This window comes from Xenopus tropicalis, chromosome 2 (assembly GCF_000004195.4).
Source record: "Xenopus tropicalis strain Nigerian chromosome 2, UCB_Xtro_10.0, whole genome shotgun sequence".
NCBI lineage: Eukaryota > Metazoa > Chordata > Amphibia > Anura > Pipidae > Xenopus > Xenopus tropicalis.
The window spans coordinates 137646086-137664931 of record NC_030678.2 but is presented as its reverse complement, the minus strand read 5'-3'; the positions used below and the strand labels follow the sequence as shown (position 1 = coordinate 137664931).

Here is an 18846-nt window from a genome sequence, read left to right as displayed (position 1 = left end):
GCTCGCTGCTACAGCCGCTGCCACTGCTGCTACTGAGGACGGGCTGAAAGAGCTGTCGGAGGCCCACAAACATGTCGGGGGACGAAGAACAGCAGGAGCAGACCATCGCGGAGGACCTGGTGGTCACTAAGTACAAGATGGGGGGCGACATTGCCAACAGTGAGTAACGAGCAGCGGGGGAACCCCGACACGGGGTTAAATACAGTAGGGTGCCGGATAGTGCGGCTCCACAGGCCACTAACCCTTTCCGTGCCAGCTGTGTAGGAGCACTTGCCTTTATTGTGTCATGCCCAGGCACGGCGGCTATAATAATGCCCCATGGCAGCTGGGAGAAAGGCACCGTGCGGGGCATCGGCTTGCTGCCTCCCCTTACACTGCTCTGGCACCTTCACACACGTGACTTCAACCTGTGACTTTTTAGTTGTTAGACTACAATTCCCGGCATTCCCGGGCAGCCGGCTGGCGGGGATCGGGAGAGGAACTGCTTTGCCTCTAGCGAGGCGACACCGGCTGCAGCCGTGCGGGGAATGGGGGGGACACACGTGTCACGGCTGCCATGTGTCTGCTCTGTCTCCCCGGTGGGTGCTCTCGGTCTCCCCGGTGGGTGCTCTCGGTCTCCCCGGTGGGTGCTCTCGGTCTCCCCGGTGGGTGCTCTCGGTCTCCCCGGTGGGTGCTCTCGGTCTCCCCGGTGGGTGTTTCTCAGGCCGGGAATACACGTGTTGGCTCTCCCTCCCTCCCGCACTGCTTTCTTGTGTCTCCGCGCTGTGGGGGCGCGTCAGGGTCGCCTCTCGGGGAGGGAGAAGGGGCGGCTGAACTTGGGCGAAACTACTCAGCGACTCCGGCGTGTAAACTCTATTGCACAGATGTATGGGACTCCGACAGGAATAGCGCAGGGAACTGTGTAAAGCACGTTTTGTAGCAAGTGGCAAAGAAGCAGAGACATACTGGGGGCGTCTAATGATAATTGTATAATACTTAAGCCAGTGCAGTTAGCCATAGCAAATGTCTGGTCGCCAGGGGTTACTGCACTGGGGCAGTATTTTTTTCAACAACTTTTTTTGGGCGGGGGGGGGGTTCTATACCTGCCTTCAGGTGTAGCCCCCCCCCCAAGAAAAAATATGTTGCAGACAGAGATTCTGATTAAATATATTGCATTTGCTGTTGAAGCAACTTTGGGTGCTAAGACTTTTTGTATCCATCCTGCTTTTCTGCACTGGGGCACTAAATGAGCCCTAGAAAGTTACAGTGAAAAGTTGGAGAGTGGCTGCAAGTGAATTCATAGGATGGGCACTGCCAATCGCAGGCTGGCACACCTGTTCTATGGGCCTTCCTATCCTGACCCCCAAATGACAACTTATTCATATTCGTCCACTCAAGAAGTAACAATTGCTTCAAACAAATAACTTGTTACTAAAATCTTAATATAATAAGAGCATAAGCAGCGTGCAGCAGTGAAATCTCATAACAGCTTAAGTGAGCTGACACCAAGATCTTAAATATTAAAGTGGACGTTAAATCATTAACTTTTAGTAGATTTTGGATGAATGTATCCTGCAGCTTTTTGTAAAAGATATATACTTTTCCTATGTAATATGCAACCTCATAGGTGCTAGAGTGTGCTGTGTAATGTTTGTATGTACTGAGCCAGTTATCCAGCTTACAAAATAGGAGTTATTGTCATATAAGAAACTTATTAGTGCCCTAAGGCAAGCTTGGGTTAAATTAGTCATAGGACTGTATATTTTCTTTGAGACTTTATTTGCCCAATTCTTCTTTTATTCACTGGTAGTAGGAACCCACTGATCTTTATTTATTTTTATTCTGTTCTGCCCCACTGGCTCTCAGTTATGTCCTTATGTGGACAACATAGTTTCTAAGAATACCAACCTGCTATGTTTTATCCCAAAAGCTGCCTACAAATACAGCCTTGACTCTTCACAGATCACTGGAGGTCAGGTTGCTTCTGTATTGAAAAGAGTTTGGTATCTTAACTCCCAGTGCTCCATACAGAGTCAGGATTCTCTTTCTGGGACACTGCAGCTTTGTAAGTCAGTAGTTTTCTACAAAATAAACTATACACTATACAAAAAAAAACTTAGTAGACAATGCCAGTATTGCTTTATGAGCGTTTTTTTATGAAGTGAAGCCGTTTGGCACAGATACCCATGTAATCATTGAGGATAGTGTTTTGCCATATTCTAGTTTGTCTGTTTTTGGTAGGGTTGGTGCAGACTTGGACTGTTTGCCCTTCGCTATTAGAATTGCAGTGCATCTTGCAAAAACACATCCATATTCAACAATTTAACTCTTTAAACCACTATCTAAATAGGAGCCTTTTAGGTATTGCACAGGGCAGGTGACTTTAGGCAAATGTGATTTTCCTCTGTAATTTGGAAGCTTCATTAAGTCAGATAAGGGTTTATTTTGTACTGCAGAGGTCGATAAATGGACAAGGCATAAAATAAGGTTTACTGAATTGCTTCTTGGCTGGTCATCTTTTCCAACAGTAGCAAAAGAAATAGAAAATATTGTGCTTCAGGCATGGATCCCATTTAAACTTAGATTGCCGTTGAACCAAAACTTTGAGTAAGAACCCATGGCGCGGTTCAGTCCCCTGCAATAGAGCTATGGTATTTCCACCATCAACAATAGGAGTTGCCGGTAGAACGTTTTCCAAAGTAGCCCAGAGTTGCCAGCAGGAGGAAACTTTGCGCAACTTTGGATTACTGAAGCGATGCAAAGGGCTTTCCACCGGTGACTCCAATTGTTGCTGTTGGAAAGCCATTTCTGAGCGGTTAGTTGCCCGTAATACCATAGATCTATCATGGGCAACTGAACCGCTCTGTGGGTTCTTACCCTTAAGCGGGTGTTCACCTTTAAATGAACTTTTAGTATAATGTGATATTCTAAGAAAAATATTCTAAGAAAATATTTAGGTGTTACTGGAAGATAAATAGGCGAGGACCTAAATAGTATGCATAGTATGTACAAAAAACAAAATATTACAATAAAATTGTTATAACAATAAAATTGAAGAGCAATAGTTTTTGGCTTCTGGGCTCAGTGACCCCATTTGAAGGATGAAAAGCGTAGGTCAGAGGAAGGTCAGAAGGACAAGGCAACTAATTCTAAAAGTGTAAAAGAAAAATTCTAACCAAGTTTTCAATTGGTCTTCATTTTTTATTACATACTAAAAGTTCTAAAAGTTAACTACACCTTTATGTTTAAAGTTTAAGAGTTATAATATCATAGCGTGGTGGAAATTAAGTTATCTTTTGTTAACCATTCACTCATAGCACATTAATAAAAGTGCTTCCTTTTAAAGAATGCTAGTGTAAAAAAAAAAAAAGGTTGGTTAAGAGAGGGCCAGTTTTCCTTTGAAGCAATGGAGCCTTTGCTGTCTTATGATGATGACCGCTAACAGTACTGAGGTCTTGCCTCATGGCAACGTGAAGGCATATGCAGTGCTTAAGTAATGTGTACCCACGGTATTGCCCACATACATAACACACAATGGCCTCTTAGCAAATGCACAATTAGGGGCAATGTTATATATAACTCCAGTTTATGAATAGAAAAAATTAGTTGGCATTTATTAAATTGGAGCAGTGGTACACAATACAAAGCTCAGACAATAAAGCATAAAGCTATTAAGTGTTTCTAGTAAAGCAGATATCTTTAGAGAGAACAGCAGAGTATTTCGGCATTACATATATGTCACGGCTTTAAATATAGTTCTCTTTTAGTTGAGGCCCAGTATCTGATAGGTGGCCCATACAGTGCAAAGGACTCAGGATGGCTAAGTCTATAGTAAAAGTCCATTGTTGGGCATGCATGTAAAAGATGGCAGTTTGAATTCTTCTGTAATGGTAATGTATATTTTTGTCTCTACATGAAAATGATTTGGTAGTACTACAGTTGGTAAAATTGATGGTCAGTATTTTATCTCCATAACTTTCATCCGTGGTTAGGTTGGTAAAATACACTAAACATAAACATCTATTACAGAATAGGTTGACACATCCGATCAACTTTTTAGTGCGTTGTGACCTCATCTATGGCTTTTTGCTGGGGTTTCCTGGTGGCCTTTTTGGTCCATCACTTCTAAATTGGGCAGAAATAGGTGTGGCTAGTGACCTGGCAAGGCTAGGTTTTTTTTGTGTATGGCCAGCCTCTGGACAGCTAGTTATAGAACAACTGCGTTCATTCCTTAACTGATTATATGATACACAGATAAGTGCAGTTTAAAAAACTGGTACTGGAACTTGTGCACATGATGCAAGTAAGTTGTTGTTTTATAGCACCAATGTAACAAGTGTTCTATGTGGAGTGTTCTTGCTGCTGTGTCATTCATTCATTCTATGTATGATATCCTGAACATAACTAATCATACTGGCAAAATTCCTAAGTGTATATTGTCCTTGAAAGCACCTTGGCTCTGTGTTATTGAAAATCATATATTTAATGTACAGTTTCATCCTTCTTATCTTTGTCATCATCACCTCTGTTAGTCTAGTCATTCTTATAACCTGTAGCAGTGAAGTGGTTAAAACATGTCTAAACAGATTTTACTCTCAACTGCCAGCTGGTTGTACAAGTCCATGAAGTGTGGGTGGGGTTACTAAATGAGCTATCTGACAGCTGCCAGGTTTTCATGCCCAATGTTTTAGTACTAGTTGGGCAAGTAAAACTCATTTAAAATCCTTTGACAAAAGGAAGGCCTACACTTTTTGTTCCAAGGCCTGATATACTCAGGCAATGCACTATTAATATGCTAAATAGAACTTAGAGATGGCACCTGATACTTCTAGAAGCTAGACATCCGCTACAGACCTCTCTACACAGGTGGTTATTGCCTGAGAGCACAAACTGATATATTTTAGTGGGAAGTAATCATCTGTGTGGGCTGACCTGTAGCAGGTAGCATTTTTGACTATGCTACATGTAATCAATTATAATTAGACTCTAAATAAACAATAAAGTAATACTAAAGTAGCAGGCAGTCTCACACATGAAATGTTTATTTGGTGCACAAAACAATAATTGATTTATCCAATATTTAAAAAAAATTAACCATATCAAAAGGAGTTACTTCATAGCTCCATGGTTACTGAAAACTATTTTGGTGTTGCTTTGCATAGTAAAAGGTTCAGAAATAATAAATTACTTCAGACCAACATCACAAGAGCTTCTTCTCTTTTGAATTTTTTTCCCAGCTGTAGGCTGGTTCGTTTAACTGGTTTTAAACCCCGAAAAGGTGGTTTACTCAAAGTAATGCCTGCCTTGTAAGGACAAATGGTTTATAATAATCTCCCACAAAGAAAATAGTTAGTGCACAGTTTCCAGCCCACTCAGTCTAGGCAGTGCATGTTCAAATTAAAGGTTTTGTGCATACTGACCTTGCTTTGTCTTTTTTAGGGGTACTGCGCACTCTGGTGGATGCAGCAACAGCTGGGGCTTCACTCCTTAATTTGTGTGAGAAGGGAGATGCAATGATTATGGAGGAAACGGGCAAAATCTTCAAAAAGGAGAAGGAAATGAAAAAAGGTATTGAGTACCTAGCTTTCTAATCAAATAAGGCATTAAATTGTAAGTAGCCAAGATGGACAACTTCTAAGACCTTGCACAGACAATGCCTGTTGTCTTGCTAATAAATGCCATTGGAGAATACACCCTGCGTTTAAAATAAAGACGTGCGCGCAATTTTTTAATGTAGCGGTACACACCAGAAGTACAGAAAAAGTACAGCCAAAGCATAGTCCTAGACAGAAGCTAAGAAACACCACTGTGATCTCTCCAGACTTCAACCTTTGACAGGAAGGCCTGTGCTGTCAGGGCCCTCCCATGTAAACATATCCTTTAAAATAAAAAGTATTTTGTTTATGATGGTCTCTGCTTTATCACTTTTCTGATCCAGTTGCATCTTTATGTTGCAGGGATTGCTTTTCCAACGAGTATATCTGTAAATAATTGCGTGTGTCATTTCTCACCTCTGAAAAGTGACCAAGATTATCTGCTTAAGGATGGCGATCTGGTGAAGATGTAAGAGGATTTGTCTGCTAATAAGTTTGTTTCTTTAACCATAAAGTTAAACTGCTGTAATAAGCTAATTAAGTATATTGGCCCTTCCAGGTTATTATTGCAATAAAGGACATACAGAAAGTCTTAGTAATCTTTAAACTTAATGCTGAGTCCGATTTCATCTTAGTTTTGCAAAGCTGCATATGAAGGCAGAAAGAAAAAAAAGCCTGCTTGCCCATAGAGCAAGGGGACCTGTCATCTTAAGAAATAATTAAAAATCCATTTTATTATGTAAGTTGCGCAAAATAAACTTTACATACACTACATAAATTATACAATCTGGTTTCCCTCAGTCTTGCAAGTACACAATCACAGCAAGCCGGCATCTGCCATTTTATTAATGCAAGCTTTGCATCATCCCAAATTCTTGAATATGGTCCACGATCTGGTACCTGGTGCCCGTGTGTGTATAGAAAACATAAATGCAATGACATCTAGGAAGTGCTGAATGGAATGTTAAAATAATTGCCTGCCCCGCCCCTAAGCACGAGGCTTAGAGGCGGGGCAGGTTATATATGTTTGACAGCTCATATTTTTAAATGCATTTATAACAGGTGTGGATGTTATAATAAAAAAAAGAATTTGGGTTTCATGTTTACTTTGCAATGAACTTTTTTTTATGCAGTTTTTTATGTGTTGGTAATAGGTCCCCTTTAAGTCTAAATGTGGGTAATAAGAGGGTACTAATGCTGCTGTTTATAGCTGTTGGGGCACAGAGTCATATGTGCACGGACTGAACTATGTACATATACTGAACTAGATATGCATAGTCTGCACATATAATATATATATATTTAATTCATGAACTATAAATACCTATACGTTCCTTTTGCATTGTTCACTCTACCCTATACAAAGATTGTAACACAAAGTGCATATTAGACTCCACTAAGCATAAAACAGTTGATGGGCTGATCCCGTGCCTATCAGTGTATACACATTCAGGTAGGAAAAGGCAGCAGATCTGCTTTTCTCTGCTCATGTATAAATATTAGTGGAGAAACTGACCCGTGTGCCACTAGCCTTAGAGTTAATAGCAAAGTACATTTTCTGATAATATTGCTAAACACACGCTGGCATTTTTTTTTTCTTGAAAATTGTTTTCATTTTTTTCTTTGCAGTGATCTAGGAGTTCATGTGGATGGCTTTATTGCTAATGTTGCCCACAGCTTTGTTGTTGGAGCCTCAAAGGTACCCTTTTTTTTATTTTCATATTGTCAGACATATCTGCTAAGAAATTTGTTATGGAATTTTATTTTACATTCATGCCTCATAAATGACAAATGTTTGAAATATAGAACATTATTAGAAACTTTTAGCTCATACCTGTTTTCTTTGGAAAGGTACCCTTTTTAATTGTAGCTATTACACTGGAGCAACTGCACTAGAGGTAGATTTTTTTGTCAGGGAAGTTGAATTTTTAAAAACAAAGAGGGATGAAAAGAGCAAGTAAAACTTTTATGGTCACCTTAATTAAAAGAAGGCAAAGTAAGAAATGTAATTCTGGGGAGCTCGGGTACCACTTTCAATTGTATTCCCAGCCTAGCCTTCAGAAAAAAGCAGCTTTGCGGCTCACAATTTCCATCATAACTGCAAATACTGCTAGGCTGGGGCTCCATTTTCTGCAAAAAAAATAGCTTTCCACATTCTGTTTTTCGTAATAACTGGCACATTTCTGTGTTGTAACTTTAATTTTTCCTTTATTGAGGTGTATTGAATCATTATTTTCTAGTAATTCTATTTTTTGCTTTCTCATCAAAAGAGGTCCAGGAAATATCATATAAAAGTAAATGCTGTATTGCAGGAAACCGTAGTGTGCATGTCATTTAAAAACAAAACAATCCTAGTTCTGTGCTGTCTATGGAAACTTAAACCCAGTAGAGACGTTTTTGTTTAGGAGTGTCCGGTGACTGGACGTAAAGCCGATGTCATCAAAGCAGCCCATCTGTGTGGAGAAGCCGCTTTACGTCTTGTGAAACCAGGAAATCAGGTGAGAACCTCCAAGCTAAAATGCCGCCCCTGATGACTGATGTGTGTAGTGCAGAGCCTCAGAATAGGGCAAATAATAATTCTAATAACCCCAATAATCCAGTTTGGAATTTAAATTATCTTTGAGGTGGCCCTAGGAAATTCAGTGTGGTTTGGATGGCTGTAAAACAATTAGGGGATAGTCTGAATAGAAAGATATGTAATACAAATTAATGATACAAATCAAACCTCAGATTTGCTTGTTAACATTTTAGGCTAGCGAGAGTGTTTTTAAATGGCCTAGGTTGGTCAGTTGGCCTTGTTATGCTTTAGGTTTTTGTTGTGGCTCCCACAGTTTCCTTTTATGGTTGTTTATTGGCTGTTTCTGCAGTGTATACAAAGCACTCAGAACTGTTATTTTTCATTTACATTTAGAACTCGCAAGTGACTGAAGCATGGAATAAAATTTCTCCATCTTTTAAATGTACTCCAATAGAAGGTAATTATTTTTAAGGATTTTGTTGATGCTGCATTTGTTATACCATGCAACTCCTACAGATTTATACCCAGTATGAATTCACACACAACAAAACTAACTTATGAAGTTATGAGATTACATTTTGTTTTGTGTGAATGTTCTCTCATGTAAATACAGCAAAAATGAAACCGATATTACTTTTTACTGAGTGTTCTACATAAAGTGGATATTTCCATTCTCCTTTTGTAATGCACTTTTTTAGAGTCCATTAGAATTGCCAGTGATTAGGGATGTGATAATAGATAGATGTAAATAATAAATTAAAATGAGAAGCTGCCCACATTGAAGGCATGAGTAGTTAACCTGTCTATTAACAGCCACAACTTGTAAGACGCATTTGGGCTTCCACCCCTTAATCACATCACTATTTACCAATATAAAAGTTGGCCAGTATAGTAAGACCCTCAGTTTCTGTTCAAAGGGCAGTATAGCCCAATTTTCAGTATGAATTCAATGACTAGGCTTCTGTGCTGAAATACTTTTTGGCTATCGTTCTTCTAAATAGGGCAAACAGAGAAACTGAATCTTATGACGGATGTCCTTTTGATATTGTGTTTGTCATTGGAGAATATATGGATGATGAAATGTTTTTTTTTTTTTTTTCATCATTTTCATTATTGTATGTCAGTCATTACTTTTTTTTTTTTACAGGAATGCTTTCTCACCAGCTAAAGCAGCATGTCATTGATGGTGAGAAGACCATCATTCAGAACCCCACTGACCAGCAAAAGTAAGTGTTGACTATTAGCAGTTATTACCTTAGTAGCTCTAATGTGTTGTATAACTAAATGGAAAATGGCACCAAAGGGCATTTTTATTACCCTTTTTTTGTACTGAAAATAGAGTCTAAAGACAGATATAAGCTGGTGGTGTGAGTCCTTTTGACTGATTTGGCAGATTATCTGCTTGTGCATGGCCCCCCCGATGGCCCAGGTATCATTCGGCAGTGTTTATATTTTCTGTCCGGGGACCGCATTGCATCATCGATTTGGTCCAATGGTGCCCGGCACGAGCAGATGTTAAGATCCGCACCCTCATTTTAATTCAAATGTTTGACCGCCTCACACGAGCAGATCTTAACATGTATAGCCACCTTAATATAATGCATTTTACAACGCCACCCAGCCTACTGATACATAAGCCTGCTCTCCCAAGGTATCTCAAGGTGGCCATACAAGTAACAATTTTGATAGGAAAGACCGTCTTCTACCTCCACCTGCCGATTCAGCCCTAAACGCAGATTTTGTTCGGGCGTCTTCAATGGCTGATCGGTGAGACGACCGATATCTGCAGCCTTTGCGATATCGTTGGTCTCGTTGATCATCCAAACACGCACCGAATATCATACGAAACGAAGTACGATATCATCGGTGTGTGTATGGCCAGCTTTAGACTCAAACTTGTGAACTTTTTGACTGAAGAAACATGAGGGATAATGTGAATATACAGAGATTGTTTAAGGGTAATTATATCTTAGTTGGGATCAAGTACAAGGTTTGTTTTATTAATGGAGGAAAAAGGGAATCAATTGTAAAAATTGTAATCATTAGATTGTTAGTGAGAAAAATGAGTAATGTTTTCAGCTTTATTTTAAACTTGCACGTTATTGTATATTGCTGAAAGGATGGTTTTGGCAATGTGTATGTGAATTCCAGCAAGAATATCACTGTAAAACACATTTCTTCTTTTGTAGGAAAGACCATGAAAAAGCAGAATTTGAGGTCCACGAAGTTTATGCTGTAGATGTTCTTATTAGCACTGGAGAGGGAAAGGTAGGTTAATCAATGGATTTCATGAAACACGTCTTTTGTTCCTCAAGACTTGAATTAGTAATGCCACCGCCTTGTTTTTGGTTTAGGCAAAGGACGCTGGGCAGCGCACAACAATTTACAAACGGGACCCCACTAAGCAGTATGGCCTGAAAATGAAAACCTCCCGTGCCTTTTTCAGCGAAGTCGAGAGGCGCTTCGCTGCAATGCCATTTACTCTCAGGTACTGCAGAGTCCTTGCATTTCACTTGAGCAGCATAAACTTTAAATGGGCAGCATGCTAAATATGTATTTAAATAATGAGTTATGTTTCTGAAGCATGGATTTTTAGAGTACTTTTTTGTAAAAGCACTTTTCTCCATCATCTGCTTGGGGGACACTGGAACAGCAGCTATAGCAGGTACCACTAGAAGGCAGCATACAATAGAAGAAGAACTAGCACCATCTCCACTGGCTGTACCCCCAGCAGGTAGAGCCCAGTTCAGTTTTTTTTTGTTTTGTTCTTTTGCAACACTTTCTTTATTGTTACAGTCAGTCACTAGCCGGGAGATGTTGAAGTAGTGTGTCTCTTACTGGCATCTCCCAGCGTGGGATTGTCTTTGGGGGCAGTTTTCCCCTTTGCAATCAGGAAGTTCAGCCACACTTCTGCCCCTAAAAGTCCTCCAAACAGCTGCTTCCTCCTTCCTGCCTTCAACTTTTTTAGGTTAGTTGGCCATCTCAGTGCTTGTGCCATTAGAAGAAAATCCTCCCACTTCATCAGCGCCTATTAAATTGCTAGCCTGTTCCAGATGTTGTAAATGTTTACCCATGTACTCTCTGTAAACTGCTGGCTGGAACAAGGCCAGGAACACCCAGGAGGAACCTGGATTCCTTCAAGTAGATCCCAAAACCCAGAATGCACCCTGTTCTGGAGTGGTTCTCAGCTGGCGACTAGGATTCTAACAGCCTAAAGATCAAGAATACTAAGCGCAGGGCCCCTTTAGAAGTCTTAACATTAAGGTTATCACAAATGCAGAGCCTTCCAAAGTGTGAACTCCAATCACCTCCACCCAGAGTTGACTCCACTACCAGCAGTGGTAGTCTGTGTCTTTGGTCTTTGGAAAAACTTTTATTTCAATAAATCCTATCCAATATCCTGTAATTTCTTCAGGATGGCCATTTCATGGATCTTTCACTGGGCTCACTCAAGTAACAGGTTTTGGCCTTGTCGGTCCTCTTCCAGAAACACTGGCATTTCTTCCTGATGTAGAATCCTTCCTGCAGGGGTAGCCCATCTGGCCCCCCCCATTTCAAGCATTTGTTCCCACGTGGCACCTCGCCTTTGTCCTATGTGCACTCCAATGTCGCCATTCGAGCCTATGATCTAATTTTCTCTTTAGAGGGTCACTTAAAAGACCTTCTTCCTGCTGGCAAGAGCTTCAGCGAGGTGCATTTCCATGCTCCGTGCCTTATTGTGCCGGGCTTCTTTCCTTGTTTTCCATCCCTATAGGGTCATTCTCTGCACTGTGCCATCATTCCTTCCCAAGGTGGTATCTGCCTTCCACCTGAATCAGGTAAGGACCATTCCAACCTTCTGCCCTTTGCTGGCCAACTTTAAGGTGGTGGCCCTCCAATCCCTAGACCCCGTCAGAGCCCTCAAGTTTTACCTTCATAAAGTCCATGACATTTGCATATCGGACTTTTCTTGCCCTCTGGACCATGACAGGGGGGACCCTTACAGGTTTCCCTACCGGATGAATGTTTTTGGATTCACAATGGTGGCAATTTTCCACATAAGGGCCTGAAATGTGTTAGTTACATTTTTGAATTACAAATGAGCCATTGGTATTTGTGTTTTAATTGAGAGATACCATATTAGTGTTATTTAGTTTATGTGGACTTAACACGTGTGTCTTCTGTGGTAGCAGACATACATCATTCTGACTGTATGGTGCTAAATCATCAACATCTTCAATAAAGGTTTATAATGAATCCCAGATCGACCTAAATTGTAAATGTGTTGCTGAATTCATGCTGTTTGATTGGCACAGTTTTATGATGCACATAGTAGGTTTTTTAATATGTAAATATATTTTAAAAAAAAATGTTTGCAATTGATACATTAATGCATGTGGATCAGCATTGTCATATAATAGTTTCCTTGCTCTTGACACTACCTTATTATTTTATGCAGGGCATTTGAGGATGAAAAGAAGGCAAGAATGGGAGTTGTGGAATGCGCCAAGCATGAGCTTCTCCAACCTTTCAATGTTCTCTATGAAAAAGAGGGTAAATATAGATTGATCTTGCTTTCTTTATTGCAAATAGGGAAAAAGTGTGTAAATATATGTGCAGTGTGTGTTTAGCATCTTTTTGTGTGTGTGTGTTTTTTTTTATTGTTTTAATTGCAAGGCAATTCTTAGGGTCTGTGTATTAAGATACCAGCTAGTATTCTGCTTGGGCAGACTGCAGTATTCATTAGGCTGCATTAAAAGGGAAAGGTTTAGTACTTCCATTGTGGATGCTGTCTGATTTATATTTGCAGAAGGACTAAGTCTTTCTTATTAACCTGTTCTCAAAATATGTACACCTTTTATATATTGAAGTGATAGTCCCAAATTGTTTAAACCTTGCATAGACGCTCATCAGGATAATAAAAGGGAGGCTCACATTGGCCCTCTATTTAAAGAATCCTAGGCAAATGTGTAAGGGTCTGGTGACACTAGACATTAATTAAAGACAGAGACAAACACCAAATCCTTTGTAAAAGATTCGCCTGAATCTGAATCTTAATTTGTATATGCAAATTAGGACAAGGAAAAGTTAGAGAACAGTTTGGTGAAAAATGTTCAACTTCCTTGTATGTGATAAAAAGTTGCGCGTTTTTAAGCATTCGGATTCGGCAGAATCCAAATCCTGCTGAAAAAGGCAGAGTTGAGTCCTGAATTTGTTGCATACCTAAATGTAATTTAAAAGTGGAGTAAAACATTTTTCTGCTGAATTGTATACGGACATGGTCTGTGATATTTAACTGCACAGGATACGAGTAAACCTTGTTAATGCTGTGCTTAATGTAAATGCGATACTTAGTTGATTACATTCCTAGTGACAGGCAATGCCCCTTGCTTAATGGAAATGGACCTAATGGAAAGGATATTGAAGGTTGTGTTCCTTTCAATCTAAAAATAACAATGATACGAACAAGACTTTAAAACTTTAAGATCAATCATCAGAACAGTCATAAAAAGAAAGCAAGATGTGAACAAAAATACAGCATAGGTATAGCATCACCATGTAATATGGATCGGTATACCTTAAGTCTGCTAAAAATTATTGGAACAGTGAATAAACCCAATAGAATTGTTTTATTACCAATATGGATCCATTCATCTTACTTACCATCAAGAGTCCTGTATTATTGTTATTATGTTTTTTTTATAATGGACTGTAACGGAGATGTCTTGTCCATAATTTACTTTCTAGATAATGGGTTTCTGTTAAAGAGATCCCATACCTGTATTTATATTTTACTAAATAAAAAAAAAAGTCCAAATAAATGCAAACTGAAGTCCATTTTTTAAAAGCGCAAACAGATTCACTTCAGTCACACTTTTCAGCTGCCAGAACTGTTAGGAGCTCCATTGGCTAGTAGCACTGCTGGTGATCTGAAATGTTATCAAGTGAGTAAAAAGGCAAAACTGCCCTCCCAGTAATTTAGGGTGACTTCAGTCATTTCTCTGCCAGCTAAAATACAGTGACGTGTGTCATTAGTCTCAATTAGCTTTGTACAGTAAAGAATATAGAGATGTATATAAAATATACACACAATATGAACATAAATGTAAAAAATGATATATTGACTTCTGAAAATAATAACTCCAGATCCTAAATGCATTATATAGTGGGGCAGAAGTAGTGGCACCCAAAATACATTAAATAAAGTGAGACACTGGGTAGTGGCATCACAAATACATTACATGCAGTGGGAACTTAAGCCCCAAATACATAAAATGCAAAGAGAGGCAATGATTTTTGACACCCTAGACCCATTTCCCTTCCAAAGCAGTTTTCCTGAAGGCTATAGAAGATTTTAGCATGATAGAGATTAAATTACATCAGAAATTGTTTGCATTGCTAAACAAGTTCACTTGCCCACCTAGTGGAAGACTTAAGTATAGCACCGAAACTCTGTTTTCTTATTTTGCAGCTTGGGTTGTATTGACAGTATGTTGATTAGGAAAAACAGTAGGCTACCTGAAAGCAGTTCTAATGTGTAGCGCTGGCTCCTTCTGAAAGCTCAGACTCCGGCACAATGCACTGAGATGGCACCAATATTACGACTAAAAAACGGTGCATTATTTGAAAGTAAGCTGTGTAATTTAGATATGAAGGGATTCTGTCATGATTTTTATGGTGTATTTTTTAAGTTTAGAATGAGAAACTTTTTGTATGGTGTGTGTGTTTTAATATTTATATTGTAACACTGATATCTTTAGATAATTTTTCTGGAATAACACAGTTAAAGCATTGCTTGTTTTAACTTGCAATGTTTTTTTTGTTTTTTTAATCCTAGGCGAATTTGTAGCTCAGTTCAAGTTCACTGTTCTCTTAATGCCCAATGGTCCTATGAGGATAACTAGCGGCCCCTTTGAACCTGATATGTACAAATCTGAGCTTGAGGTGCAAGATTCCGAGTTGAAGGTGGGTGAGACTTTATCACTTTATATATTTACTGTTGATTTGACATTTTTGCAGTAAAACCTCTGGGACAGGATCATTTAACTGATAGTGCTTTCTGTACGCAAAATGCAGTGATTCCATAGAGGTTATTTGTTATCTTTTTTTTATTAACGAAGAAATGTCTTATTTATAAAAACATATCCACAAAACGTAGATCTAATATGAAATTACTGGTATTGCTTACAGGCACTTCTGCAAAGTTCAGCAAGTCGGAAAACCCAGAAAAAGAAGAAAAAGAAGGTATTGTCTTTGCTTTCAGGACTGCACTTCTTTGCCATGAATTATACAAGCGCAGGAGACTTAGGGGCATATATATTAAGCTGTGTAAAACAAATTTGCTGAAAAAGCTGTGTAAACAGAGAAGATCGACGTCCTAATGCCAGATTTTACGCCGCTATTTTACATTCGTTCCAGCGGAAGAGAAACGCGTAAAAAAAACTACGCGGTTTTTTACACAGCGATGTGTGGCAAATTTTCTCGACGTTTTTTACACATTTAACTCCATAAGCTTAAACAGTTCAACCTAAGCAAAACTGGGCAGATGTATTGTTTAAAAATGTTAGGCGCCCCCAAGCGACTTTAATAGCTTACCTTTTCCCACGGGCTGGTGCCCCTGTTAGGAGAAAACAGCACCAGCCCAACATTTTGGCACCCCCAAGTAACGTAGCCTTTCCTTCTCCTTTAATAGAAAATCATTGTCTGGTTGTTTCTATATTACAATTGTTAATTTTAGGGATTTTAGACCATTTAAAGCATACACAATCTAAGGAATCTCCATGTTGGTTGGGTTGTTTGTGAGAAGGTGGGAATGTGTAGTTGTCATTTAGGATGAGAGTGCTCATCTGTACTATGTAGTTAATTGTACCATTAAAGGGGTGGTTCCCCTTTAAGTTAACTTTTAGTATAATGTAAAATGGGCAGTTCTAAGCAACTTTCCAGTTGGTCTTAATTTTTTTTTTTATTAGGTTTTGAATTATTTGCTGCCTTTTAACTTTTTGCAGCTTTCAAATGGGGCCCAGCAGGCAAAAAACTATTGCTCTTTAAGGCTACAGTTTTATTGTTACTTTTTATTACTTATTTTTCTATTCAAGTCCTCTCCTATTAATATACCAGATTCTGATTCATATCACTCCCTGGTTGCTAAGGTAATTTGGACCCTAGCAACCAGATAGATGCTGAAACTCCAAACTGGAGAGCTGTCAAACAAAAATAGAACAACTAATAAAAATAAATTAAGACCAATTGCAAATTGTCTCTGAATATTACCCTCTAAATCATATTAAAAGTTAACTGAAAGGTGAACAACCCCTTTAAATGAGAAAAATGATAGGCAGCCATGCATAGGTGAATTTTTGCATTATCTGCCTGGTTTGGCCATCTACTTGTATGGCCAAGTAGCACCTACCAGGTGCCAGTTCTGAATCAAAGGAAGTCAGGAGAGAATGCTTTACCAAAAGTGTTTTTTTTCCGATTTTTGTAGATTATGCAAAATGAATGCAGTTTTGTTTAACTCATTTTTGTATATTGCAGGCGTCAAAAAATGCTGAAAATGCCACTGCTGAAGAAAATGAAGGCACAGAGTGAACAGAGGCTTTTCTCTGAGGTGTCTGACTTTGACCTGCCAGTTAATATTTTTAGTACTTGCGTTATTTTTGCCTCTCTCCCTTCTTTATCCTGACAATTGAAATGAATTGAAACAAAGAAAAAAATAAAAAAAAAATTTAAAAAACATGTGCAGTCCGGGCAGCCAAGTGTGCGTTTGGATGTGGGAGCCCCACTTTCTCTTTGGATGCAAACTTGGACATTTAAAGACATATTTTGGAATTCTCTTCAGACTAAACCAAAAGTATATATATATATAAACGATAAAACAAAAGAAAAATAAAAGCAGGCATCAAAGCAGTCTTTCAGCCCCTCTTTCTATACAGATATTGTTACACAGAAACGGAACACTCCACCTTCCAGGTTTACTCTTCTTCTTCTGTCAAATGCCTGCAGACAAATGCTCATTATATGGTGGGTTTTGCCACTTGTTAAACCAGTGATGTAGAGCAATTACACTTTTACAGTGTGCACTAACATACCCATGAGAGTTGTTCTGGAGCCATTGCTTCTGCAGTTGTACAGCAATCTGAAGGTATAGCATGCCAGACACATTTTTAGATAATGACCATATGTAAATTTGTAACAATTTTTACATAGTTATTTACATATGTGTGAGCTAATTAGCGGCGCAAAACTTGTTAAACACCAAATACATCACGGATTGCCAGTCATTTTTTTCCTCCTAACTGCCTCAGCATTCGCCAACTAAAGTGGAATACATGGGACTGATGGCCAGCTGGACCTTGCACACATGCAAAACACACATGCCAGTTGGCAGAGAGATGTTGAAAGACCCATGAAGTCAACCTTGGGAGTAGTCATCAGTTTTGTGAATTGTTTAAAACCGTTTAGCCGCACAATCAATACTGTCACCGTGTAAGATAAATTTCAGCACTACAAAAGGGATACCAGAGTACCAGCAAGGTTCTGTATGATGAGGAAAATATAATGCCTAATGTGAATCAACATTTTTTTGGACATTATTAGTTTTCACCATTCATTACATAACACCAATTTGTGTTCCTTGGTTGTGTATACAGGAGCATCTTAGCATCATACTTTGTGCCCTTTCCTTTGCTGGCGGATGGTAGAATCATCCCGTGGCTTATTATACAAGGCACTTGTTAGCCACTGGCCATTTACACTTTTTGTAATACCTCCATTTCATTTGCTTCAGCTTCTATTTGCCCATGTGTGAAAGTGATCTGTTTCTGATACATTCCTATAGTATGCTGTATTTAGTCTTGGATCACTTTCTGATGGGATCCATCATATCTTACCCTTGAAGAGGTTACGAATCTAAAAAGTTAAATGAACAACTGTTTTAAGTGATTGTTATGGCAGATCTAGAGATACAAAGAGGATAGGGATGCACTGAATCCAGTATTCCATTCGGGATTCAACCGATTCAAAGCGCATGGCCGAACCAAAACCTTAAAATCACGTGACTTTTGGTTGGATAAACATGGAAGTAAAAAAGAATTTTAAGTGCAAATTAGGATTCAGATTCAGTTTGGTATTTGGCCTAATCTTTCACAAATAATTCAGGTTCGGCCAACACCAAAATAATGGATTTGTTGGATCCCTAAAATGGTTAGGTGCAACCTATTATGATCATCTTTCTTTAACTGACAGCTTTAATTAATTAAAATATTTAAAAGGTTTTAAATAAGAATTTTGTCATGAGACAAGTCATTACTTGACTGTTTTGTGATATGTTTGACACTCTACTTTTTCTTGGTTTACAGAGCTTTGATTATCCCCATTAGCAAATATCTCATTCTTATCCCCATCAGCAATTTTTTTTTTTTCTAATTTGGCAACTGTTTCAATTTATTTAAAAAAAATATAGCACACTATACCTAATTAACATGAATGACTAACATCTGGCACAGCCACAATATACTTTAAAAAAAGGGGTTGGGGGGTTTGATGGAAACTTTGTTCCTGTACTTTAATTTTTTTATCATCCAATTCAGCTCTAACAAGATTTATGTTGTGCAATCTTAGCACATCAGTTTTTGTAACATACATTAAAAGTACTGTGGTGACGGTACTGGCTCTACCTTTGGCTTTCTAGCAGTCTGGTTATTTCTAGTAAGATTTCTGGAAACTATTGGTGTAAGTTATCAAGCATTGCCGGAATTTAGTTAAGTCACTGGACCT

At 38.8% G+C, this 18846-nt stretch overlaps 1 protein-coding gene across 1 annotated transcript; it reads left to right on the top strand.

The window, feature by feature from the left end:
• Positions 1–16804, top strand: pa2g4 (proliferation-associated 2G4). The gene is made up of 13 exons (NM_001008439.1): positions 1–159; positions 5419–5547; positions 5937–6042; positions 7203–7272; positions 7979–8071; positions 8485–8548; positions 9239–9317; positions 10281–10359; positions 10446–10579; positions 12530–12624; positions 14909–15036; positions 15262–15315; positions 16606–16804. The coding sequence occupies exons 1-13, from the start codon at positions 72–74 to the stop codon at positions 16657–16659; spliced, it is 1173 nt and encodes a 390-aa protein (NP_001008439.1). The 5' UTR covers positions 1–71; the 3' UTR covers positions 16660–16804.
• Positions 16805–18846: the final 2042 nt, after the last annotated feature.

Coding starts and splice junctions, on each gene's coding strand:
- pa2g4 (NM_001008439.1), top strand. CDS start 72: ATGTCGGGGGACGAAGAACAGCAGGAGCAGACCATCGCGGAGGACCTG. Junction 8,549..9,238: donor TAAATGTACTCCAATAGAAG/GTAATTATTTTT, acceptor TTTTTTTTACAG/GAATGCTTTCTCACCAGCTA. Junction 10,360..10,445: donor TTAGCACTGGAGAGGGAAAG/GTAGGTTAATCA, acceptor TTTTTGGTTTAG/GCAAAGGACGCTGGGCAGCG.